The sequence below is a fragment of the Chionomys nivalis genome, chromosome 6, assembly GCF_950005125.1.
Source record: "Chionomys nivalis chromosome 6, mChiNiv1.1, whole genome shotgun sequence".
In the NCBI taxonomy this organism is placed as follows: domain Eukaryota; kingdom Metazoa; phylum Chordata; class Mammalia; order Rodentia; family Cricetidae; genus Chionomys; species Chionomys nivalis.
Window position 1 is genome coordinate 85,060,643 of NC_080091.1, and position 27,794 is coordinate 85,088,436.

The 27,794-nt window shown below is 36.5% G+C and overlaps 1 protein-coding gene across 1 annotated transcript; it reads right to left on the reverse strand.

Annotated features, from left to right (window-relative positions):
- Positions 1–796: 796 nt before the first annotated feature.
- On the reverse strand, positions 797–27,794 carry LOC130876363 (transmembrane protease serine 11F). Its single transcript, XM_057772878.1, has 10 exons — positions 27,700–27,794; positions 24,626–24,780; positions 21,750–21,868; positions 14,730–14,797; positions 13,268–13,431; positions 10,077–10,115; positions 8,214–8,415; positions 4,391–4,650; positions 3,452–3,594; positions 797–955 (listed from the first exon to the last, which is right to left on the reverse strand). Exons 1-10 carry the CDS (start codon positions 27,792–27,794, stop codon positions 797–799), a joined length of 1,404 nt encoding a protein of 467 aa, XP_057628861.1.

Below are 27,794 nucleotides of genomic sequence, written 5' to 3' on the forward strand. Positions count from 1 at the left end.
AATTTTCTCTTTTCTGGGCTGATTACGATTGATTTGTGGATGGCAAGATTCTGCTAAAGAGTAAGCCAGAAAGGCTTCTTAACAATGCAAAACGCTCCCTGAAGCCAGTGCTTTGAGGGTATTCATGGTGTTATGGCAAGTTCATATGCATTTAAATAATGACAATTCCTGTGGTTGAGAATAATGCTCTGCTCTGTCAAATGCAAACCCAGGTTAAAGTTCAAGTTTTACTGCAGGTTCAACGCTCCTTCATTCTAGCAATTGAATGTCCAGTCACGAGTTCTAAAATGCTGACGTCTTGAATTCCTAGCGAAGGTGTTAACTGATGTTTGTAAGATGAATCCTGGGGCTCGATGTATCATATGAGGTAAGGTTGTAGCAGCCTGGCAGCTTTTATATCCTGAGGGAAGTCATTTGTAAGTGTTTGTCACCTTGAGGAGTCACCCTTATGAGTGAGGCATTGGTGCTACCTGTCATTAGCCATGTCTTCTTCCTTCTTGGTAGAAAGTTTATGTACATAAAAGCCACCTCATGGTATTAAGTTAGTCTAGGTCTGACGAGTTCCTTGACATTGGCAGAAGTATTGTTTTAACCCCATGAGTCTAAGTAATAATGTACAGTCTGCAGGCATCCTGCTCCATGGGCCGTGACTATAGCTCACAACGCTCAGTAATAATGTACAATGCAGGCATTCTGTTCCGTGTGCTGTCGCTATAACTCACGACTCTAAGAGATAATAGACAATCTGCCGTCATCTCGCTCTGTGAGCCATGGCTATAACTCACAAGAGTCCACTCTAGATGCCAGTCTTGGAGGTTATCCAGTCTCGGTACTTAGTCACTCTTGTGTAGACTCCAGGCTTGTTTGGAAGAGCACAGGATTGTCCCCAACTTACTATTCCCACAATGTACCAGATGTCCCGATTGTCATAAACCAGAGGTCCACCAGAATCACCCTGGAATAGAAACAAGTGTTCCAATCCATGATAATAATAACCATCTCTTTTCCACAGACCTTGTCTCCACCCACCGACACACACAAGAAAATGAAAAATTGTTAGATGAATCACAGAAACCGACTGTGAATAGATTTTATGCATCTTTCAATTGAGCTAAAATTTTGTTATAAACCTTAAAGTATATTTTCTTTTTTAGTAGAAAACAAATATATCTTTCATATATAATGTTTACATTATTTATGGCTTATCATCCTTGTATTTTATTTCTTTAGTTAGACATGTCCTGAATATATGTTATGATAAGACAACATTTTATGCACATAAAATGTCAAATGTGAGACTGTTATTTATAATAGTAAAGAGAAATTTTAAAGGTCACTTGGGAACACTATCGACCTGTTTTGTTACCTGCTCTTGGTCTCCTTTTCTTTTTCTCATCTATTCTAATTTATATTTTCTTAGTGAATTATAAAAGCTCCTTTACCTCTTTTATATAATGAGAGAGATTAAATAGACAGATACACTTACAGATGTTGAAATGCCTCAGTTTCAGGCCCAGCTCTATCAATCATGAGTGACCCTGAGCAAAATATTTTAACTTTCTCTGCTTCTCTCACCTCATTCTTCCATTACTTAACTTACAAAGGTTTATTTGTGTGTGTGTGTATGTGTGTGTGACACAGAGAGAGAAGAGAGAGAGAGAGAATGACACACCTGTGAGTTTGCTCACAGAGCTTGAAGTATAGATTAAATAGGCTGATATTTAAATAAGTCCCAAACAAAGACTAATCATAGCTATGGTAAATGACAGAGAAACTAAAATAAACATTTGATTGGTCAGGTTGTACTCTCACAGTACACCCCTTGGAGATGCAATGTTGTTGACATGAGAAGGTAGAGCGGTTGATTGTGCATCAGACAGTGGTCCTGTATTGCATTCTAGACAGAGGAAAAATTTTTGAAAATGCTCTGTGGTGTGAAGGAATCTGGCATATGCAAGGATAAAAAGATGGAGTTAGAGAGGAGAACAAATAGCAGAAGTAGGTCAGAGGTATGGGATAAGACTGGCAAATGGCACAGGGATTACTGTGAAACCCTGTGGACCTTGCTTAGAAAGCTTTGTTTTGTATTTTTAAGAACAAAACACAGTTGCTGAAATATTTTAAAGAGGTCTTTGATATAACTAGAGTAGCATATTACAAATATTGCTGACGTTTATCTGGCAAATGCACTAAAGAAGTACAAGAGAAAAAATGGGATGAGGAGTTGGAAGCTATGAGGTAAGAGAAAAGAAGAAATCATTAAAAAATCAAGAGAAGACAATGTTTCAATAAAAGGGCGTAGTAAGCACTATAAATGCTGTTATGGGCTTTAAAGAAAAGAACAACGTCAAGGATGCCTGTTAGAATTCAACATTGCTGTCACTGGTGAGTCATTAAGGGGAACTATTTGGAGAAAATAATGGGGAAAACCCAATAGTGATGGCTGACAGTGTTAAAGGAAGTGAGAAATAGAGACAATAGGCATAGACATTCTCTCCAAATATTCTATAGCAAAACCACAAAGTAGGGTTCTAGCTGGAGGTATCCATCTAGAGATTTCCCCACAAGACATTTGAATGACAATAATAAAATGAAATCGGTTGCAAAGTAAATGTTTATTTTAAGTAAGAGAGTCAGTGCTAGTGTGAACTTCCCCCCAAAAGGCCAGTGAAGACAGGAACTTGAATGGAGAAGGGGGGATGGAGGGATGGGCCGTAGAGAAGAGGTGACTTATAGAGCTCTCCCTTGAACAAGAGTGGCTTGAAACTACAAGTCAATAAATGGAAAAATCTGTACAAATTCACCACTATGGAATGAATACACTTATAGACAATCAGTGAGCCACAAGAGACATACAAAGGGAAATTATAGTATTGGATGGCTATATCAGAAAAGAAGAAAGATCTCAACTAAATATAACATTCTTTGAAAATGGAGAAAAGTGAACAAAGGTCAAAGTTGGCAAACAGAAGGAAATAAAGTACAGAGCAGAGATAAAATATACAGTAGAAAAGCAACAAGAAAAAGGCACAAAAGAGTTGTTCTTATCACTGTTCTGTTCACAATAGCTAGAAGATGGAAACACTAGATGTCTTTCTGGTGAAGAAAGGGTCATAAAAATGTACAACAGAATTCTCTTCAGCAATAAAGAAACACAAAATCATGAAATTTGATGGGTAGAAATGGAGCACATGCTAATGTATAAAATGGAGAGTATTATATAGTGCTATAGTGCTAACCATATCTTGCTACATTGAAAATAAATAATAATATATTAACATAATAGATATAAAACAATATTTAATAAAATAATGAAAACATTATACTAAAGGTGCTTTAATTTGAGTTTGTGAACATTAAGCGCTCAGGACAGTTGTTCTGTTCTATGCTAAGCTCAGAAATAGCTAAGAGAAACTTCCCTCTGAAGGATTGACTTTGGCTTTCAACCTACCTTACATGCATCTACTTTTCCTTCCATGAATCCAGCACACAGCATCCCTGGAGTTATCAGGCCGTCATATACTTCCTTTCTGTTACACACATCAGTGCCTATGGTTTCCACCCTGGCTTGCCGGAGTTTATTTTGTGTAGGCCCTATTACACAGCACAAATAAACAAAAAAATAATGTGCTTTTCAAATATGATTGTACCTCTAAAACAGGCTAGAGCCAAAGCACAAAGTATTTTATGTATATTGGTTTATACTAAATTGTATTTTCTCTAACCCTAGTGTCTCCATGAAAGAAATCAACCATACAAGCCTCAGAACTGTATCATATTGGTGGTTCTTCTACAGCATCTTTTAAAACTGCACACAGATGTTAAATGTATACAAGACTTTTCATGCTAACACACCCTGCAGTCTTCACTGGATGCTCAGAGAGTTCAACCACACTAATCTAGTCCAAGTTGCTTGACAAACAAATTTATTATTTTTTTTCAGCTAATATTAAAGTAGAAATCAGGACACAACACAGAGAATCATTCTTTCTGGTGTCACTTGTAGTGTATTCTTTTGGGCGGGGGTTGAAAGAGTGTTTCTCTGTAGCTTTGGAGCCTGTCCTGGAATTAGCTCTTGTATGCCAGGCTGGACTCGCTGTCCTGGAACTCACTCTTGCTGACCAGGCAGGCCTCAAACTCACAGAGATATGCCTGCCTTCAATCACTGTCACCTAATTTTTTGAGCCATTATTTGAATGTTAGGTTCTCTCACTAAATCTGAATTAATTAATTACAGGTGTGAGCCCCACAGTTGGCTTTCATGTGGGTGCTGGGGACCCTAATTCATATCCTTTTGCTAGCACAACTCTTTGTCAACTGAGTCCCAGCCCCTGCACCATTATTTTTAAGAAGATATTTTTGTATAAAAAAATAGGATGAAACTACTCACCATCATCTACAATAGACCCGAACCCTGTGACGAACACACTTGTTTTTGGTGGCAGTTTCATAGATGCATCTGGGAGGCAGACTCTTTGAACCACGTTTGAAAACTCTACGCGGGTAGTGAGCTGGGCTAGAGCAATGTCATTTTCATTGCTTTCTCTGTGGTAATCTTCATGAATGATAATCTTGCCAACACTTCGCTTCACGGCAGGTGGTGTTATAGTTGTACCAAAAGTAGCAATCCATTTACTTGGGTCTCTGTTTCTACAGAAAATTAAAGGATAAGATTTGTGATGGTTCACATTGCTTTCTTTAATAAAAAAGGTCAAAATTATATTTCTGCGCAGCTTTTAGAATGAAGCTCTCGAAAAGTTTCTATGGTGAGAAAATTGACAGCTGGTGGCACCGTGAAAAAGTTTTCCTGTGATTAAAGCAAATAATTGTACGTAAGTTATTTAATCATGGGTTTCCATATTTTAACTTTGTGCCTTGCTAGAGTTCTTTGTATTCCTATTCTTTTCTTTCAAAGAATTGTGCAGGCATTAATTTGCTTTCTTCTAGACAATGAGCATCCTAGTAGGCAAGTTCCCTCTTCACCAAAACACCCATCTTGATTTGACAACTTACTTGTTGGCTCTTGTTTACTGTGATCTTTGAAGCTAAGTGGAATGTGTCTAATGTGAAGTTCCTCGCACGCACAAAGGTTTTCCTCCACCCATGCCCACACCCCTTCCTGACATTCAAAGGTTAAGCTGCCCTTACTGGAAGCAAGTCTCACACAGTCCTTTGCTGTAGTCTGTTTAGCCTCCCACTTAACCAACTCTCCTTTCACATAGCTGCTTTTCTTTCCCAGGGTTATGTCACAAATTACATCCAACGCAACCAACTCTTACCTGCCATAGTTTTTTCTCCAAAGTCCATTTCATTCCCTTTAGAATTATTCATATTACGAATGATTAGACATATACAGAAACCAGACATTGTCTGGATGAAGGGAAATTAGGTAGAAGGAAGTCACAGGTGAGAATTTTAAAAAGGAATTTCCTCATTTATAAGAGATTACCATGTTGGTCAATCATCAACTCTCTTTTCCTTTTTAAAAAATGTTTGTTTTTTTTTTTTAATTTGTGAGTTGGAGATTACATGTACATGAGTACAGGTGTCAGTGGGAGCAAGACACATCTGATCTGTTGGAGTTTGGGGTGCAGGCATACTTAATGTGTCTCCTGGGAATGGAACTTGTGTCTTCTTTGAGAACAGAATGCTTTCATAACCACAGGGGTATCTCACCAGTCTGTGAACATTATATTCATCCTACCTGCTCTGAAGTCAGGGCTCTTCCTTCCTTCCTTCCTTCCTTCCTTCCTTCCTTCCTTCCTTCCTTCCTTCCTTCCTTCCTTCTTTTAGACTTTGAGATTATAAGATAATTACATCATTTCCCGTTCTCTAAATCATCAACTTTTCAGAGCAGTAAAAGGTCATGCATTTTCAAAGTGCACTAGATTGTCCAGGGACGACAAGACAGAACAGGAGCAGAGAAAGAGTTCTTCTCTCATCTGTTTATTCATTGTTTGTTTGTTTGTTTATGGAACATTTGTTTAATGTAGACTCATTAGGACTGGGACCATCATTTGATACCTAGACATTCATTACTAGCATTCTAGGAGTGATAATGACTAACCACGATTCCAGGAGTTAAGAAGATCACAAACAATTTGGGATAGCAAAATAGAATGGCCATCCCTTTGTGCATCATCAAAGATTCATAACAGGCTTAAACATGCTGATTTGGGAATAGAGACACTAAGAGATACTCAGACCTTGCTACATCTTGTCTTCCTACATCTTGTCAAAAACTTTTCCTGACTCACATAATTTCTTAAGGCTGAAACAGACTTTCATGAACATGGAATGCTGGGATTGTACTGAAATACCATTTTTTAAAAATACTATTTCTATGGAAAAAATCATTTATTAAAATAGGAAGGCTATTTGGATAACTTCTATATTATCTTCAAAATATCACTTTATTCCCTTTTTAAATAGTATTCCAAGTATATAATTATGTGAAATTATGCTACTCTGAAAATATAATCCCTTTTCCTCAGGATCATCACTTTATTTAGCTATTTGAATTACTTTTACCTGGGATGTCCTCCTGTATGTGTGTTGCTTTTATTAGCTAATGAATAAAGCTGCTTTGGCCTATGGCAGGGAATAATATAGCCAGACTGGAAGATATATATATATATATATATATATATATATATATATATATATATGGAGAGAGAGAGAGAGAGAGAGAGAGAAGGTGGAATCAAAGAGACGTCAATAGCTGCCGAAAGAGAAAGATGCCGCTGGGCTGGAACCTTCCCGGTAAGCCACAGCCTAGTGGCAATACACATATTAATAGAAATGGGCTAATCTAAGATGGATTAATTTTAGGCTAGAAATAACCTAAGCTAATAGGCCAAACAGTGTTGTAATTAATATGTTTTTTGTGTGATTATTTGGCTCTGGGCAGCCATGAAACAAATGAGCAGTCTCCATTTACAAGTACCAAATATGCTACATTTGCCATATTAAAAAAAATCTTTCTTTGACATTAACTTTCAAATTTCTCTAGCATCTCTCATTTATATACTCCTTTAAAGTAGTTTTAAAGCTACTGCACTTGTTCCTTCAATTATCTTTTGAATACATTTCCATTCTTATCACACTATGGAAAATTACCTTCTTAAGGTCAATAGTAATTTTTACTTTATCAGCTTCAACATCAAATTCTTATGTATGTCTGTCCATCCCCAGACAGCTCACTGGTCTCATTGAAAGGAGTGTTTATATCATTACTAACATTAAGCTGACATTCTGGTTATTATTTCTATTTTATATAAATACTTTCACAAACACATAAAAACAAATTTTGGGAGACTGTAAGGACATGAACATTCCAGAAAGTCTTAGTAAGTGTTCATCATGAACATGGTACTAGTTGCTTTGGGATTCATAGATATGAAATTGTGAATTTCTTCATCATTAAAAGAGGAAGAGATAACTTCAAATTTATTAGGTCTTTCTCATTATACTTTGTCTGCAAAGTGTCTTGGAATCATCCTTAAAAAAAAATGGATAAAAGGCCTCCAATAGTACCAAGGAAAAGCTACTTTAGGAGCACACATAGACCGTGTCACTGAGCAAGCAAAGAACTTTCCTTTAGAGCCCATCCTGTTTCTTGAGATTCTATGCTAATGGCAATCCCCAAGGGAGAAAAGACTAAATCCCTTAATCTCCAGGCTCTCTAAAGAGTCTATGAATGACTGAGTTTTGAGAGAAACAACCCTGAAAGCCAAGCTGAGAACCTGGACTCTGCTATACAGGACCAAAATACCATGCTACAAGGGCAGAGTGACACCTCTATAAGCCTTCTGAGTCATGCACTCCCATGGGGTTTCATAGATAATACAGTAAGAAGGGAGTTCTCCAAAACAGATTTCAAAGCCTTTTTTCTCTTTGTAATGAAATAATCCCAGATACTAATGGTGGGAAATCAATTAATTAACTGGTGGGGGAGCAGGAGAGAAGTGATTAACTTTTCTCTTTGAGTACGTAGAAGACAAATATATTAGTCTTTATGGGGAATAATTTGTAATATAAGGAAGATAGCACTAGAATCAAATGACGCAAACCAAACAGGTATATACCCAATAGAGTGCAGAGAAGGTGCAGACTGGAGGACAGGCTGGTGACACTGAGCTGTTCCTTTGCATTAAATCAATGGCAAGAGAGGACTAAGGAAACCAAAGCTCCCCATTGCCCAGTGAACTTACTTCCAGAAGCAGTGAGCTGCTGTCAGGAGCCATGTGTTGCTAATGAGGGTGGCTCCACACTGATGGCCAGCCCCTATGAGCTGGAGGCTGGCCTGCCATGGCCATTCTCCTTCCATAGCTGTTTCCCTTCCTTGGACAATTCGCTCAGTAGTAGAGGATGCTGGCAATGGCATGTTTGAAGATGACATCCTTATCCCACATCCTGACAAAGAAACAGGTAGTAATTTGTTCTCATGGCAACAGAGGGAAATATCATGGCTTGTATTTAGGGAAGGCACTAAGAAAATGTTTTTTGCTTCAGCAACTCTTTATGCCATTCTTAGCAGTTAGTCACTGGTGTGTGTGTGTGTGTGTGTTTCTTTCTGTGTGTGTTTGTATAGTGTTTATTACTCTAAAGTTCAGAAGAAATGAAGAAATACTTTCCAATATGCTTAGGCATTTAGTTCTAAAATTAGTTTGTTTCTCTCTATAAAACATTGACTCATATTTCCAATCCCAGCATTTGGGATGCCTATACAAAAATTTTGTCAGTCTTTGGCTAGCTGGGGCTACAGAGAAAATCTCTCACAAACAAACAATATAAACCAATAATATAAGTTGAAAATAATAAGTGAGCTTAGAAATAGAAGCAAAAACAGAAGCAACTTTATTGGGTGCAGAATAGATTTGAAAGTTTGAAAGTGCAGTCAGCTAGACTGACAAAATGTTCTGCCAAGGGAAGGTGGCTTTGGGCTTTTACATCAAGTATGAGTGTAATAACGTAGCATCCTTTCAGGGACAGAGATGAGATTGGGAAAAGTTCGCAGATTACAAACTAATGCAAACTCTGGTGATCATAAATTCTGCAAGTCTCTTGGAATGTCTAAATCAAGAAATAAGCAATAAACTGACCAGTCTTGTGTGCCTCATACCTGTTAAGATATAATTAGTCTGGGGAAATCATTGTCTATGATGGATTGAGTTCCTGATATGAGATATCTTTGTGGTAACTTGCCTATGTCAGCATGTAATTAAAGTATAGAAAAATATTTGTGTTCTCCTATTGACCATCCTAGAGTCATTCTGTCACTTATTTTTATCAATACATAGGTTATTACTAAACATCAAAAATGGCTATATATTCATATATATATGCATGTATGTATGTATATGCATGCCTTGGAGAGGAACACAAATTGCTGTACATTACCTAGCTAGTGAGCAATGCAGTGGTATATAACATTAGGATAGTCCACATCTAAATCAATAGAACTTTACTGTTGAGTGACAACCCATCAGTGAATATATGTCATGATTTATCCTCCATGTGACAAGAAGAATCAGTTTATTATCTTTGATATATTTTACTAATTTTATGCAAATTTTTATTTTCTAAAATATAAGAATAGTTTAGAAAAATTCTTATTTGCTGCTATCAAATCTTCAACGGATCTAACTTCAAACCAACCTTTGAAAAGCCTTGCAAGTGTTCTTACAGCATGGATAGTAGGCACATATTTACCTACAAAACTCAGAATATATTCAGGTGTGATGAGTGAGGCAGGGAGAAAACCTCAAACACTTGAAAAGTGAAAACTTCAATTTGGTCCTCTCCTAAATCATGAGAGAATATTAAAATACCTTAAGAATATTAATATAACATCTAAAATATTACACAACATATATAAAGGATTAAAAATAAAATCACATATATATATATATAATATGTGACATATAAAGAACAGAAATGGAAAGACTAAGCATTTGATTTATGAAGGTATAAAAAGAAATAGAAAATCTTGTGATCTGTACTAGCTTTTTTGCGATTCTAATCCATTCTCTTTATTAAGAAATAAACGGTTAATTATGGACTTTGGGACTTACGACTATTGAGGAGATTTCTCATCTTTTTGCTGTCAATAGCTGTAAGAAGAGAACACAAGTTAGTTGACATGACAGCACAGTCTCTTTCCTGTGCTATTTTGCTCAAATGTTTATGAATAGTATTGTTAATTATTTGAAGTATTCATAATTCAAGAAGACATTGAAGTTTTCATAACCAAGTAATATACAACAATCATCTGACTCAATCATAGATTCAAACAATAGAATTTCATTTGATAATCAATTCAGAGCATCTTATTTTATGATTTTTCTTTCAAAAACACATAAAACAGTTAAGGATGAAGGAGCAAGGGTAAATGTCCTGGTAGCTTTTTTTTACAGGGCTGTAGCCAAAGTCAGAGAAGTGAGTCTCCAATTTCCATCACATGGTCAATGATGAAGGCAGACTCTCAGGGCCCAGTTTCAAGGTCCTAATCTAACAAGAACTGGGAATTCTGTCCATGGATCTTGCTGACTTCTCCCTGAGATCTTCTCATATTGAAGTGCCTGAAAAGTTAATGACTCGACACTAAGAGAAGAGCATGAAGTTCCTTTACTTTAAACCTGTCCAAAAACTCTGTTCATTCACAGTTCTTATCCCACAGTTATGCCCTGTGGAGAGGTAGCTGGAGACTAGCTAGCGGTCCGGTGTGAGCAGATCCTGCCTTATCAGTCTTTTTTATCTCTGTGATTAGCTTTTCTTCTTCCCTAGATATGGTTGCTTAGGAAAGAAGGTCTTGGGATCTACCATTGAGTAGGGTTAGAGAATTCGTCTATGACCCATTCTTCACAGATGGTCTCAGACTCCCAGTACCTGGTTTGGCAAAGAGGGATTCTCGTTGCTATTGCTCACCTTCGAGCAGAAGAGGGAAAAGTAGGGAGTGTGAGATCCAGAAAGAACTGTCTTTGAAGGCCCTTTAGATTTACTTTAGTTCAAAATTCTCCACGCCCAACAACATACTTTAGATTATTTCGTTGTATTGCAAAAGTCCAAATAGGAATGTAAGCCCCAATCCTTACTAGGGATTTTCACAGACATGTTTTTAATGAATGGTGTGTATGTAATGGAAAATATATGCAAATGAATATCTGTTCTCAAGCATTGTCTTAGAATATTCTCATATAAAAACAGCCTGTATTATAAAAATGTCGTTGTGTATAAACAAGGCCAAAAATACCATTGACGACTGTAAGAAATTCTATCACATGGAGTGAACTTTGACCATTTTCATTGCTCTGAGTCTGTGATCATAACTTGGAAATAGCTACATTATCAATAGCCAGTTTTCTCTGAGGATCCTTTTTACAGAGTGATAAATATGTTCTATTTTCTCCTGGCGCAAAATGTTTTAACAATAAAAATAATTCATAGTAAATAGCGTTAATTATCATGTCTAACTACCTATGTAATATACAGCCTAATTTGACTTAAAGATGTCGAAGAAGATTCTGCAAGTCTCTTCTCTCTTTTATATGAAATCAAGAGTAACTAAACTTAGAAATTCATGAGCTACAGTGAAGGAGCTGGAAGGCCTACTGTCCTGAGATGTAGACAACTATAAAAGGTACTAAGGAGGTAAATGAAAAAGAGACCAGTCCAATCGTTTCATCTTAAAACACCATTTAAGACAGTATTTTATTTAAAACAATATTTTATTCCCTAATTGCATTTTTTTTATAGAACAACAGAATCCCTCTAGATTTCTAATTAGCTCTAAGGGACTTTTCATTTTAATTTCATAAACTATTTGAACTTAATTTTCTTATCTCCGGGCGGTGGTGGTGGCGCACGCCTTTAATCCCAGCACTCGGGAGGCAGAGGCAGGCGGATCTCTGTGAGTTCGAGGCCAGCCTGGTCTACAAGAGCTAGTTCCAGGACAGGAACCAAAGCTACAGAGAAACCCTGTCTCGAAAAACCAAAAAAGAAAAAAAAATTTTCTTATCTCTTCTACTTTGGAGAAAACAAGGACTTTACTGATAATTTTTCTTTCTTTTGGAAGTAACAGGGAAATAATGAAAAATATATTGATATTAGAAATGTCAGAGGACCTCTTTATAGTTTATGCCTCTCTTATTCAGAAGCATTCTTTATACATGTGATTGTTTCTTTGATATAAAAATTAACTCTTTAGGATATAGAGATGGTTCAGTAATCAAGAGGACTTATTGTTCTTGCAGAACACTTGGAGGACTTAGCACCCATACCTGGCTGTAATCCCAACACCAAAGGATCAGGCATCATTTTCAGGCCTCCATTAGCATCTCCACACACATGCACGTGAACTCAAACAGGCACACACACACACTCACATAAATAGGGAAAAATTATATAAGACAAACAAACAAACAAAAACTCTCTAAAATGTACCTATAAAAGGATTCTGAGATTCATAATATTTCTGTTTAATTTTGGCTACTTTTGCTGATTCTTGTTTCAGGGCCTTGTTTATTGTCAAGCTCCCCATGTAAAATGTTGAAAATAATGTCCACCCTTTGATGGATCTTAAAATATCCAATAACATTTGGTTAAAAAACTTAGAAACTTTGTCAAAAGTCTCATAAGTATAGAAAAAAGTATAATTCCAAATTTTACCTCATAGTGAGTTTTTATTTTAGGTTTTCTCAGTGCTGATATGTTTTCATTTATTTAGTGTGTGTGTTGTATTGTGTTTGTGTGTGTGTGAGCACACACTCATGTGTGAGCATGCATGTGCATGCACACACTATTTACATACAGGAGTCCGAGGATATCAGAAGGGTGTCAACTACATTGGAACATGGCATGCAGGTAACTGTGCACTGGCATGTGGATGCTGGGAAGTGAACCTGAGCCCTTTGCATGAACAGAAAGTGTTCTTAAATTCTGACTCATCTCTCCAGGCCCATTGATATATTTACTAATGGTGAGTTTGTGAAATGGGAAGATACACGAACCAGATTCTTCTTTTTTTTTTTTTTTTGGTTTTTTGAGACAGGGTTTCTCTGTAGGTTTTGGTGCCTGTACCGGAACTAGCTCTTGTAGACCAGGTTGGCCTCGAACTCACAGAGATCTGCCTGCCTCTGCCTCCCGAGTGCTGGGATTAAAGGCGTGCGCCACCATCGCCCGGCTACGAACCAGATTCTCATGACAACTGCAGGCAATTGCAATAAAAGAGAATTGGGAAAATGGCAAACAGCAACAAAATACTTACGTGTGAGGCTAAATGATGGTTTATTTATAGTCAGAGGCAACTGTTTGATCTTCAGACCTTGGTATAAGGTCCTTTCAATTTTTTTCTTGATTCGTTCAGCACTATCAGTAGATGGGTATCGAAACATTAGCACCATAAGAATGTTCACGCCCTGTTCATCTGGACTGGAGCAAAACAGAAAAATAATTCCATCTCTGCACTCTCCATGAATTTAAAGAAACATTGTGGATGATATCTGTGCACACGAGACTTAACATTGCATCCAGGTAAGGGAGCAAGATGGAATGCATGACAATAATGAGGGCTGCAAACACTGCAGAAGAGAAAGCAACATAATGGAAATAAGAAGAGTATTCTCTATCTTTCCTCAGTTTGGAGAGTTCTATGAGGGGCCCGTGAAACCATACTTTGTGTTCACTTGAACAGGTTGCTTTTAAAGGCATTTCGAATAAAAGCAGTAAGGTGGCTGAGGTCATTATTCTCCAGTGAAGTGTGGCAGAGACAATGTGTGTGTGCATCACGTCCATTCTTTTTTGCCTTCTGAGCATAGAACTCTACTGCATTTCTAGCCTTTCGAAGTTTACTGAAACGCTCTCCTGAATTCTTCCCTTACTGCCAGGTCTTGTGCTTCCTTTGTATCAGGCAGAAGCAGAAGATCACGTGACAAGGCAATACTATAATGACTACTGGCAGCCACTCTTTTGCCCCCACTTTTGACTCTTCGAGTTGAGTCGCAATAGATATTGTATTAAAACACTGATATTCTGGTATTTGGTATAAATGTAATAAACAAATTTCTATAGGGAGTAATTTATAAAGATAAAATAATTTGATCAATGATTCAAATAAAGAAATGTATGTCATGATTAAGGGATGGAAAGCCTGTAGTAGACTTTAGAAAGTGAATTTACTTAGGGAAATAAAAGAAGAAAGGGGGATACACAAAGGAAAAGACATAAAAAGACTACCACTAAAAAGTTAGCCATATATATTCTTTCTATCAGCCACCTGTCTTTTATCTCTATCAGCCACCTATTATCCCCTCTATCTTTTTTATCATCTATTTATTTCCCTCTCTCTCTCTCTCTCTCTCTCTCTATATATATATATATATATATATATATATTCTATCAATTATCTAGCTATCTCATCTACCTATTATCTACTAGATAATAGACTACCTATTTGCCATCTCTATATATCTCTATCATCTATCTAATTATCAAAATAATCAATCACTTCTGTATGTATCTGTCTATCAACTATCTATCACCGATCTGTCATCTCTCCATCTATCTCAGTGTGAAATCTAGGGCTTTTAAACATTATATTAAAACATACATAGGAGCTGGTGGAGATGGCTCAGCAGGGAAGGGTGCTTTCTGCCAAGCCTGATGACTTGAGTTTGATCCCTGGAATCCACATGGTGGAAGCAAAGAACTGACTCCTATAAGTTACATACCTTATCTTGATAACATGGGACTTGATGAATCGACCCACTCCAGAAGAACGTCGGAATATCCTAGACATCTGATAAAAAAAATAAATAAAAATGTTAGCCCTGAGAAACATATTATTTTTTATCTATCAAGAAATTTTTGGTAAAGAACAGGTTTTTAGTTGATTCTCATGATCCATAGTGGCTTTTGACAGTAAGCTGACTAAATCTGTGTTCAAATCCTCATAGGACTGACCAACTTTTTCAAAATGGTCAAATTTACTGAACCTCTGTAAAATGGGAGTGACTGTGATATCTGCCTTAGAGAGTTGATTTGCAAAATAAAATTGGGAGCTGGAAGGATGGATCAGTGGCTAAGAATTCATTCCTGAAATCATAAGGATACAGATATGGATCCCAGTACCTGTGAGATAACCCAGGTTTCCTTCCAGCCTCCTGACATTCCAGCTCTTGGGGGCTGCAGAAAGTTGCTGCTTTTAGCCTAGCCCCCAAAGCAAGCATCCTGGGTCCAAGGAAAAGCTGTGGCTCAAAGAAACAGGTAAAAAGTGATATACATAAGAGGATACTCTATGTGATATGCTCTCCTGGCCTTGTGTGTGCACAGAAAGGTGTGCACGTGCACTTACATAGACCCCCCCCCAAACACACACATACACAGACAAACAAATAGAATTTTAAAAAGTAAATAAACTTACATTATATGTTTGATATATAGCAAACTACTTATGTAATAATTTCAGTCTTAATTATCAAGTCAATTAAAATGTGGGTTATTTTTAAGACATCAACCTCAGTTCTAAAAAAGCCCAGCATCCTGTTTGCTATACTCTATGGCATCTGGTCTACCACTGTCACCATGTCTGTTGACTTTGTCAGTGATTACTATATCACTCGACCATTTGAATGACGGTAACAGCTCTGACACCTCACTGTCTCACTGTGAGTCATTGCTCTGAGGCATGCAGAGCCTAACACCCATTGCACCACGTTGTATATCATGAGCGTGACGTTCCTCAATCTTTCCAGAGTGAAGCAGTGAAGGATTAGGATGTTCAGAGAACTTATTTCCTAAAGATCCCTGATTCCCTAAAAGGAGGCATGCTGAAACTTACCCTCAAAGAGCACTGGACTGACCATCAAAAGGCAGAAGACACAGGTCTATGTTAACTGAACCAAAGTATACTTATGAGCTAAATCTCACACTCCAACCCCCAGATACTACACACTTTGTGAACAAGGGGTTCTGTGTTCCTGCTCTACATACTTTCTTCCTCTCCTTGACTCTGCAGAACCAGTACAACACTCAGAAGATTCTACCTTTTAAACAGTGAACCCATTTTCCTTGTTTTAGCCTAGTGGTGGACTATTGCCATCTTCTTAGAACCTTGTGTTATATGATCCTTCTCGTTACTGCAGTTTACCCCCACAGTGCAAGCAAAACTGACACCTATTCAATAGAAAGATGAATATATTAAGCTCTTGCTTCCAGACAGTATCTCCCTCAGTGTAAGCAGTATTAGCTTTCTTCTTTGTTGGTCCCATCATCACTCTGCCTTCACTTGAGGTCCACCTCTGCCTGTCTGTGATTTTATAAAAAATAATATGAACATGTAGACCAATTCCATAAATTGGTTACCATGAGGTATCTATCGGTAAATGAATGGACAAAGAAAATATATTGTGATATAAAGGCATAATGGATTTTAAGTCATATGGAAGAATGAAGTTATATTTCAAGATAATAGATGGAACTAGAAAGAGCAGAGTAAGAAAAATAAGTTAGACTCAGAATGACAAATACTACATTCTTTCTCATATGTGAATCCTTGATCTTATGTATAAAATACCTTAAATATATCAATATCTATCTATCTATCTATATATATATATATATATATATATATAAAATGAAGTATTAGTGTAAGAATCTGAGAAAAGAAAGAAGGTAGGGAAGGTGAGGGGGAGATAAAGGAGACTGTCTTAGAAGTTAATATGTTAATATGTTTAAAGTTCAGGATAAATGTAAATGAAAATATATTTCTAAAGTCAATCACTTTGTACATGAATATGCCAACAATTTTTTTTATTGTAAAGGTACTAGAGAGATGGTATGGTTTGGGCATTAAAGAATAGGTTCACAATGAAAACACCATTTTTTTTTTAAAGTTTGTGTGGATTTACCCAGGACACAACTCAAAAAGTCAGTTAGTATAAACTAATAAGTTTCTGAGTAAAAAAATGAAATAAAAGATTGCCATTTATTTTATGGAAAAATTAACTGTTTTCCCAGAAGTGATTGTTGTAGTCATTTTTTGAAGAAATTGAATTTTTATTGGTATACTTCCCTTGAGAACTCAAAAATATGATGTCTAGTATAAACTAATTTAATCTTTAAGTTTTTATGTTCCAACTCTAAACATAATTATGCTAATGATTACTTCACTTAAAAATTTTATGTCTAAACAGATGCTAAAATTATTCATTCACCTTAAAACACATTGTTATTGTCTTCCTTGGCTTTAATTCCAGCACTAAAAAAAGTAAAGTACACTTGAAACAGTGTTTGTGCCTCTAAGCAGGCTCATGGCTGCTCAATTACTGTTTGGATTTTTAAGCTTTGTCCTCGGGCAAGCAACTGTACAAAGACTAAGTTCTTGAGAAAGATGAACTCCTCCTGGATACCAGGAGATACTGATGGAGAATTCTTTTTGAGGTCTACCTATGAAAATAAGGCAAGTTGCACAGGTTTCCTTCGACTATAAGGGTGGCTATAGACCAGTAGAGGGAGAGCACACTGATAGAATGGTCCACTCCAGCAAAGCTTTCTATGGACTCCACAAGCTTCCTTCCTCTGATCTCCAAAATCCTGATCACTCAAATCACACAATTAGCAGTTATGTACCGACTGTGACAGCTCTCAGATTGTTCCATCCTGTCATTACTTAATTTTAATTTTGATTCTATTCTTTTCCATGAATTATCTTCCATTAATAATCAAGAGTATAATTTCTTTGCTGGAAGGGACTGTGTTGACCTTGGCTTCATTTATAGATTTGCAGAAAGTATGTGTGATTGAGTAATTACATATTCATTAATAATTGACTATCTATAGTTATGGATAATCTTAATTGGCATTGTAAAGGCAAAACAAACAAAAACACAGATCTTCTACTGGATTTTTACTCTTTTTATTGCTGTCTTTTTCTTTTATATCACTGACTTATTCATTCAGAACAAACGTAAGTCCTCTGTGTTCAAGGCATTGTAGTAGACACTGGATAAACAGTGCTGAACAAAAATGATGCCAAGCTTAAATTCAAAATACAGTTAGATAGTAATAAAACAGACATTGATTATCAAGTGTCATTGGCAACACCTGAGAGACTGTAAGAGAAGGGATCTCCAAGTAGATGAGGCTTAAGTGGTATTTCAGATGATGCTGAGATAGTCTTCTATGGGGAAGGAACAGAATATGCAAAGAATCAGAAAGAAGGCCAATATGGGCAAAGCAAAGTGAGCAAGGCAGAGTGTAGAGAGGGAGCAGTTAGAGCTGAGGCAGACGAGCATTTGGGAACTTGGGTGAAAAGCTTAGGTTTTATTTTAAGAATATTTAGAAGCCGTTAAGAAAATGTAAGAAAACAAATACAATATTTCATTTTCAAAAGGTCCTTCTGATTTCTTTGTATATGTGAAATGGATCCTGAGTGGAAGCAGTGTTAATTGACGTGAGTATGTGAGCTCTTATCCTGGCTAGTCTAGAATGGAGATTATAGATTAGAGGTAGGTAGAAATGTGACTTGTCACTAGAATAGGCATGTGGATAATGGAAGTGTAGGTACTCTGGCAATGAGGTAGATAGAATTGTTCATTGAAAATTCATGGTGAAATAAACACTAGTAGGCATGGTCTTTTTTAGTATTTATTTATTATGTATACAATATTCTGTCTGTGTGTATGCTTGCAGGCCAGAAGAGGGCACCAGACCTCATTACAGATGGTTGTGAGCCACCATGTGGGCACGGTCTTTAAGAGGGGCATTTAAACTAGATTAAATTCAGATGCCTCCAAGTATAAACACTAGGTAGACTATTGAATGAGGGTGAAGCTTTATCTATATAGTTCAAATGGAGCTAAGCTTATCTCCATGACTCCCAAGATTGGCAGAATTTCAACATCTTGACTATTCTTTAATTCTAAATTTGGCCAACCAAAAATGACTGCTTCTTGAAGCATCCATCTAAGGATGGTCATGGGGAAATGCCTTGCTGCTTCAGTTACTAACTTGAAAAAGTACATTAAGCTGGTATTAGTTGTATTTTTCAATGTGAAATAAAATAAGGAACAACATTAGCCCAAAATCATTGTTTGATTCCCCTGAAATCAGCCATTTCTGAAACCAAGCGAGTCTGTACTTTTTCCCACTGTCTTCATTTTATTTATCTATGTTTTAACTTACACTTGTTTAATGCGATTTAACCCCGAATGTGTTCTAATGTCAACAGAGGAGAACAGCACAAACAAACAGAAAGAGAAGCAACACCACACTATCCCTCAGGTGATTTAGAGATGTTGGCCAATGGAGATTTACTTTTATAGTTGCTTATCCAACAAATAAAAATGCCTTTTATTTCTTTAGAAATTTCTTAAGACAGGCTGGAGAGATGGCTCAGTCATTAAAAGTTAAATCAAAAGGACAAGAAATTTCTTAAGTCTTTGGTTTTTCTTTACATTACAGTGAATTTTGATGAGAAATTTCAGTATATAAATATTATTCAACAATAAAGTTATGATCGTATTAACTAAATTACTTAGTGGATAGATGTACCAGTATCTGTGAGTGCTGGCTGATAACACCTTGCATCTGTACTTCCTGCAGCCTCGTCCTTGTCTGACCTGGGAAACTTGCCCAGTGATGTCTGAGAAGTTATTCTTTACCTTTTTTAGGCATCACCTTTTGATGTATGACAAACAGCCCAGCCCTACTATGTCTGTTCGGAATCACCTTTGTGATGTAACCTAAGCCCCAGATCTTCCAGACAAATCAAGCTGAGCCTGGACTTTTGAAACCACATCTTTGCTAATATTCTTTCTGTATACATTCTTTCTGTCTCTACATTCTAAATAAAATTTCCTGGAATTATTAGTCCAAAGAATCATTTAATCAGAAATTTTCGTTAATCAGTAGCTGGCTAGAGAGATGGCTCAACAGTTTAGTATTAGCTGCTCTTCCAAAGAACCTAGGCTCTATCCAAGCAACTGCTTTGGGCAGCTCACAGCCACCTGCCACTCTAACTGCAGGGAAAACAATTATTTATTTAGTTTTCCTTTAATCCATGGAACCCATTAGTGCTGCTTATATAAGAATAAGGTGTAGGGTGTTGAGAAAACTTGGAGAAGTGAAGTGTAGATATGACCAAGATATATTGTATACATGTGTAAAATTTTCAAAAAAGAATACATTTCTAAAAAAGGATAATACTTTAAAGGAACAACTTAAAGTTTTAATGAAATACATCAAAGAAGTCCTAAATTAGTTACTTACTTTGTGTGACCCTCTACATTTTAAGCATGTTAAATCAAATCCTAACACGGAAATGTGTGTCTCTGTGCTTATGTATTTGTGTCTGTGTACGGTCTCTGTGTGTGCATGCCTGTGTGTGTTTCCATGTGTGTGTTTATGTGTATGTTTGTGTTCTTTGTGTCTGTATGTGACTATGTGTGTGTGTGTATGTTTGTGTGTATGTATATTTGATACATAAAAGCAAAATGCAATATTAGCCAAGATAAACTCAAAGAACACTAGAATCCTAGATGTATTGGATGTACTGAATGTACATTCTGAAGAATATATGAGTTCAGAAATCAGTAAATATGGTATTATTAAGCTATTTATCTTAAAATGAGAGATCTGAAGATAGATTGCTTTGGAGGACATTGAATTCAATATTTAAAAGTCTCCTAAGAATGAAAAACTATAGAGAAATGAGGAGGAAGACCTTGTGAAGAAGAAGACAGAAGACAGATATTATAGATTTCACTGTTTGCAGCAACAGATTAAGGGATTTTTGCAGCAGTCAGAAGCTGAAATAGATAAGGATAATTCTTTGCTATAGCCTTTCCTGGCACCGCTGACACTTGGTTCTCCTACTTTTGCCTTTTAAAACAGTTAAAGAAAAAATATTCTATTGCTTTAAACCACACAGTTTTGTGGTAATTTTCTATGGTAGCCCCAACAAACTAATGTCACAAAGATCAACACTCACTGTTGATTTATAGAATGACACAGCAGATGCTCATCCTCATCAACTTAGACCATGAAACCCAATATGGACAAGTTCAACAGAACCACCATATATGGGCTGCCCATGCATGCACCTCAGATGCTACTGATAGAGTGAAAAATATTGAGCAATGGAAGAGGTTATATACCTCAGTTAGCAGGCTAAAACTGCATTTGTGGAGGAGCTGGTTTGACAGGTAAGCATGGGACTGACTATTGTACCATAGTAGTCCTAAGAACAGTGATTTTTTTATATTAGGAAGGAAATGATTTGATTATTTAATTCAAACACGCACGTGACTCAGTTACATATAACATAAATTTTAAATGCAAAAGGCAAATCCAAGGTCTTAAAAGCTAATTATATTGAATCAGAAGTGTTTTCCCATGCAAATACAAATGGTACTGATTAGAAAATAATGATATCAATAATATTTTAAAGTTTAGATCACCTGTCCATATAAATATAGTATAACAGTAATAAAATTGCAAAGAAGCAAATGTAGAAAGGTTATTTTCAATATATATTACTGATAAAGGTTTATATATAAAAGAGCAAAATCATTAACAAACATTAACAGAAAAGAAATGTACACAGCAGATAACTATTGTGAAATTTAATTAAAAATAGGGAAATGAAAATTAATTCCTTAGTGAAATACAGACTGCTAGTATGACAAATTTGAATAGTCAATTTGTTAAATTTTAAGAAGGACTAGATCAAGATTTCTCATTGAGCTTACCATTCTCTCAATCTGATGACTTCTTTCTATAAACTCTCTTGATGACCTCACCCCATAATTTTCTTTGTATCTGATGTTTGTGACTTGAAAAGAGGCGAGGTAATAGAATGACTTATCATCTGAAAGGTAATAATGGAAGATCCAGGGTTACATGTTCTGTGTTCCTTGTTCCCACCCCTGATAAATCTATTTCCATTTAAAAGAAAAGTTATTGTAGAACTCAAAAATCCCGGCTTATAATTTCATCATATCATTGCAGTCAGCCAAAACAGAAAACTCAGTTCCAAAAGAACGCTGACTGATACACACGCACATGCACATCAAAATTATCCTACATTTGACATGCAACATATAATGAAAAATCAATATCAAAAGAAATCATAAGAGTCATGTGCTTTATTCCTTTGAACTGTTAATATAGATTTATCACATGCAGGATTTTGATGACACAATTGCCCAAATTTTAAAAATCTATTCTCTTTATAAATTCCCCTGTCACCATCAATCTAGTTATGCTTTTGTCAAGACAATACATACTTCTTGTGAGTACCCCGCCTTTCCTCCCATTCTCCACACAGAGCCTGTTCCGTGGAGAGCTGTCCTCGAGACTGCCAATTTGACAATATTACCTGCTCACCTAAAGCCTTTCCATTTTTGCATTATCATGGGAAGGAGTCTTCTTTTCTACATACTTAGATTTTGTGTTGAAGCAACAGCAAAACTGTGCTTTTCTTTCTTTAGCATCTCCCTCAACATTTTGTTTCTACTATTACTTTCTCTAGAAATCTCTTCCATAGTGTGTTCTCTACTGTTTCATCCTATTCTTGACATTACCTCTTTTCAAGATGGTATTGAGAGCATTCACACTGAGCCAGCAACCACAACTAAAAAGCTATACTACACTTTGAAGAGCGCCTACTGTGGTATTCTAAAAGTTTATGCTTTTTTTTTTCTTTCAATAGGAGGCCAGCTTCTGGAGAGGAATTTTGAACTACTTTTCATTCAAAGAGAAAGAAACATTTCCGATAATATTAGCAAAAGAACCCAGAACCATAATTGTCCTAAGCTTTTTTTATAAAGTACTGAATTAAGAAATAGCTATTTCAATACTCTGTACTTACAAAGTACACAGCATTTTATGTTAAAATTCCCATTTTAATTTAATTACAGTTTCATTTGAAAACATTTTTAGATCAAAAATTATATCAAAGATCTGGAATTAGTACAAATTACATTTATAAGAGAATAAACATGGCCTAATACTAATATCTACAAGTACTTAATGTTAATATTTGGTTTATTTTTTTCTATTTAAACTGTTGTTTAATCTGACTGAGATAGAATGCTACCACAATTTTATATATTTTGTTTGTTGTTTATGAGTTAATTCTAAGAACTTTTTCTGTTTTTTGTCTTTTATTTTCCTTTTTTTTAAGAAATGGTCTCTCTACAAAATTTTGTCCTGGGACTCACTCTTCTGACCAAGCTGGCCTCAAACTCACAGAGATTGACCTGTCTCTGCTTTCAGGGTGGGACTAGAGGTATGCACCACCATGCCAGCTAGTATTTTGTTTCTTATTGTTCACTTAAAAGTTGAAAAAGATACATAACCAATTATTTTTACCTAAATAATTTATGCTGCATTTGATTGTATATATGGTTTCACTTTTATGATCACAGCTTAATTCTTTTTCATGCGCGTGGATGAATGAATGTCAAGTTTGTAGCAGACACCAAGTTCTAATCAATTACTTTTTACATGCAGTGTCTTAATGGATCCAGGTTGTATCTCAATGCATATTGTCACAAGATTTTATGACTGAGTTATTTTATAAGAGGTTCTATTATTTTCTTCAGTGACAGGCATTTTTTTCAGTGATGTCAATATCTATTTATATCTCAATACATTTTAGTATATTAAAACATCAAAAAATAAAAAGGACTTGTGGGAGTTCCTAAATTTTTAAACAAAGTGTCAGTCATTTATGTTTACAAATATGCTAAGACAAATATAAGTAGATCTTAGCTGTGTGTCATGTGACTTCTCCTGATACTATTTTCCATATAGTTAGAATTAGTTCTGAGTTTTCCTTTCTCCCACAGTCATGAAATAATTTTACTTTCAAACATAATGTTGGCTTTGGCTTCTTCAATATGTTTTTGGGGTAACATTTTTATATAATAAGCTATTATTTTCTCCTTTCTTCCCCTGCTTTTGTTTTCACTTCCCTTCTCCTTTCTTCTAACCCCTTTTCCTTCCTTCCTTCCTTCCTTCCTTCCTTCCTTCCTTCCTTCCTTCTTTCCTTCTTACTTTCATTTCTTTCCATGTCTTTGTTTCTTTGTGGTGTGGGGGATCTGAATCCACAACCTAGCACCTCCTAGGCAGTTGTGCTTCTAATGAGCAATATCCTCAGCATTCTTTACTTTTAATCTTGAGCCTGTTCATTGCACATGGCTGACCTTGACTTCACTCTGTAACTCAGGCAGTCCTTGAACTTGTAATTCTCCTGCTGCAGTCTCTTGAATACTGGGACTACTAGCTAAGACTATTGAGTCCTATCTGTCACAAGCTTTCTATAGGAGATTCAGCAATGTATTGATTCTGAGAAGGGTACTCAACTTGATGCTATTTGTCCTTATTCTGAAAATATTTTTTTTGTTTTTTTTAATTCTTAGTGTTTCATTTACATGTGCCTATCAGTGTAGTCTCTATTTAAAATTTTAATATTCAGAAATGTGTAATGTAGACTTTCTATTCTTAGCAAACTATACTTTTACATGAATGAAAACTATATTTACTATTCAATGTTATCAAAATGTCAAATTTTATGCAACAGAGTGCACTTGTACACTCGAGGCATGACCTGAAGACTTACCTTCAACAACGAAATGAGTGACAATGCCGATTGTGATTCCTATGATTGCTACAATTGCCAACGTAAACAGAGAGAGTCGAACAGGGTCCCAAAATTGTTGCTCTCTTCTTTGGTACTCAATTCGTGGGTATTCAGTTTCTGAAAATTCAACTGGTCTGAGATAAGACAATAAAAAAATAGCAGCAATTTATTAGACTTCATCATGGTTCTTTTTTATTATTATTGGAAAATTTCCGCCACCTTTCCGCCTCCCATTTCCTTCCTTCCTTCCTTCCTTCCTTCCTTCCTTCCTTCCTTCCTTCCTTCCTTTCTTTCTTTCTTTCTTTCTTCCTTTAATTGAAAATAGATTCAGTAGAGAAAGAGTATAAATTAGAGACCCCCATCGGGTCCCTCAGAAGTCAGGGAACCCTGCAGAAGGAAGGGAAAAGGATTGCAGGAGTCAGGAGACGGAGGACAACAGGAAGACATGACCACAGAAACTTGCACTCACATTCCCTCCACCTTCCCCCAGACCCCACCACCCCATCCACTCCTCAGAGAGGGGAAGGCACATTGTTTTGGGCTGAGAAAAGTATCCATCCTACGAGAATAGGTTCCCAAAAAGCCAGTACAAACAGCAGGGGAAATTTCTGGTGCTTTGTCAATGGCCCCACAGTCTGCCCCAGCCATGCAACTGTCAACCACATTCTGAGAGCCTAGTTTGGGTCTATGCTGGTTCCTTTCCTGTCCAGCAAGAGTTGGTGAGCTCCCATTAGCTCAGGTAGACTGTTTCAGTGGGTGTGCCCATCATAGTCTTGACCTCTTTCCTTATATTCTCACTCTTCCAACTCTTCAACTGGACTTTGGGAGCTTAGTCCAGTTCTCCGATGCAGGTCTCTGTCTCTGAAACAGGTGCATTTCTTACGTTCATTTCTTTGACAAACAATTTGCCTTGCTAAGTAGCACTGGGTTCCTTGAATCTCAGCAAAAACACCATAGTGTGCATACCCTCCCCAAACCACAAGCACAGTACATATTATAGCTAACTTCTATCAGTGGGATGATTCCTTTGCACCAATTTTTGTGTGGCATACTGGAAATTTAAGTACTTTATAGTGAAATATAAAGATCAAATTCAAAATTTTATACTTTGTAAGAAATATTTTATGTCACTTAAAGAAGGAAGATTTTAAGCACAACTTTGCATGGTTCCATCGGTTCCAATTGATTAAAAATAAAAGACTTTAAGACTTAAAATAATCTTAAGAAATTCTTAACAATTGGTTTTTAAAGTAACCATATGGGGAGAGAGAGAGAGAGAGAGAGAGAGAGAGAGAGAGAGAGAGAGAGAGAGAGAGAGAGAGAGAGATCAGAGTTTAAGAACACTTGCTGCTCTTCCAGACGACCTATATTTGATTTCCAGTACCCTCATGGTGACTCACAATCTCTATCACCCCCTCTTCTGGTCTGTGCAGGTACTGCATTCATGTGGTGCACAGATATGCATGTAAGCAAAACATCCATACACATAAACAAAATAACATAAATACAAAACAATTTTCAGAAAAGTAGAAGCATCCCTTTCAAGACATGACCAGGGTTCTTTGTATTTTATTGGCATCTCCAACAAAATCTCACAGCTTGTGAGTTGTGTTCAGGGCACCTAAGGCATGTCCCACTCATTTGTCCCAGATTCCCCAGTGCACTACTTCTTCTAGGAACAGCACGCCGTTGAAACCATCATTTTCCCACACAAAAGCTGCTATGTACTTAATTTCTGATTCCTCAAATAGCATTCAGTGATATGTTTTTGCTTTTCATGAAAACTTTTGACAAATATGAAATGAAAATGTTCACTAATGCAAAAGCAATCTTCGTGTTGTTACATGTGACATTAAAGCAGTTCATAAATCACCATAGGTACCTAAAGATTTTGATATGTGTGTTTCCTTTAACATCTTTGTGCTTTAGTAGAGGAGACAGATACGGAAACAAGATGCTGCAACTCAGTTTTTCAAAGGTTATATAAGAAACAATTACCCCTTTGGAGGAGGTATAAGGTAGGAGATTTTTTTTTATCAAGAAGGTTACTGAGCTAGAGAGAGAGAGAGAGAGAGAGAAAGAGAGAGAGAGAGAGAGAGAGAGAGAGAGAGAGAGAGAGAGAGAGAGAGAGTTTCTGCATTTGTTTATTGAGACAGATACTCACTAAATAGCCCTGACTGACTTGGAACTCACTGTGTAGACAAGATTGGTTGATCCGTGCCTCTGACTTGAGGGCTCTTGGATTAAAGGGGTGTGCTTCTGTACCCAGCTTAGGCTACACAATTAAGACTTTGAGGAATAAAAGTTCACTAGATATTAAAAAAGAAAAAGAACAGAGAAAACAGAATGTAAAAAAGAAATGTGAGACGTGAGAAAGTGTTCACTACTAATAATTGGTACCTTTTGCCTTAAAGAACTTATGTTCTGTAAAATGCTTGCAGACAGGAAGCCATTCCAATGCCACAGTACTAAAATGGGACAGAGTAGAATAGGTTGTAAACTGTAAACTCAGAAGTGTGAGGTTTACGATTCCAAAGAGAGGTGGAAATTTCCCTGCAGGAGCTGGGCAAAGTTCTAATGAGATAGGATAAATCACACAGATGGGAATAGTAGTAGGGATTAGGCAAGACACGGACAGGTGGAGGTCAAGTTGAAGATTCAAGAGCGAGGTGGCAAATGCCTGGATTGAGGTCGCAGTGTCGGAAGGAAAGGAACACACAGATCTAGCTCTAATCTTTAAGTCTTACGGAGTGATTGACTGGGTCTGGGGCAAAGAATGATTAGCAGCTCACTCTTGGGGATGTCCAGGCAAATTATTGTTATTATTAAGAACAATTAATGGAAAAGAAAGGGCTTCCAATTAGGCATCAATAGCGCAGATATGGTGGTTACTCTGAGCCAGCTGGAAACAATGTCTTTATTTTTCTAATATCACCAATACCTATGTATATTTCATTGAGACTAGCTCTTAAGGTTTAAGCTGCACAACCCAATGCAGAAGAAAAATGACTGCATTCCCATGAGCAGTGCTTTCTTTCTCACCCACAACATACCTATTCTCAAAATTCATGCCAGTAAGCATTCCTGATTGCTTGGGTATGTGCCTAGTATTCTCATTCATTTGTATTCCTGGTTTCCCTTTCTCCAT

Coding starts and splice junctions, on each gene's coding strand:
- LOC130876363 (XM_057772878.1), bottom strand. CDS start 27,794: ATGGAGAAAGGGAAACCAGGAATACAAATGAATGAGAATACTAGGCAC. Junction 4,651..8,213: donor GCAGCTCACTGCTTCTGGAA/GTAAGTTCACTG, acceptor AATTTTCTGTAG/AAACAGAGACCCAAGTAAAT. Junction 956..3,451: donor GAAAAGTAGATGCATGTAAG/GTAGGTTGAAAG, acceptor TTTCTATTCCAG/GGTGATTCTGGTGGACCTCT.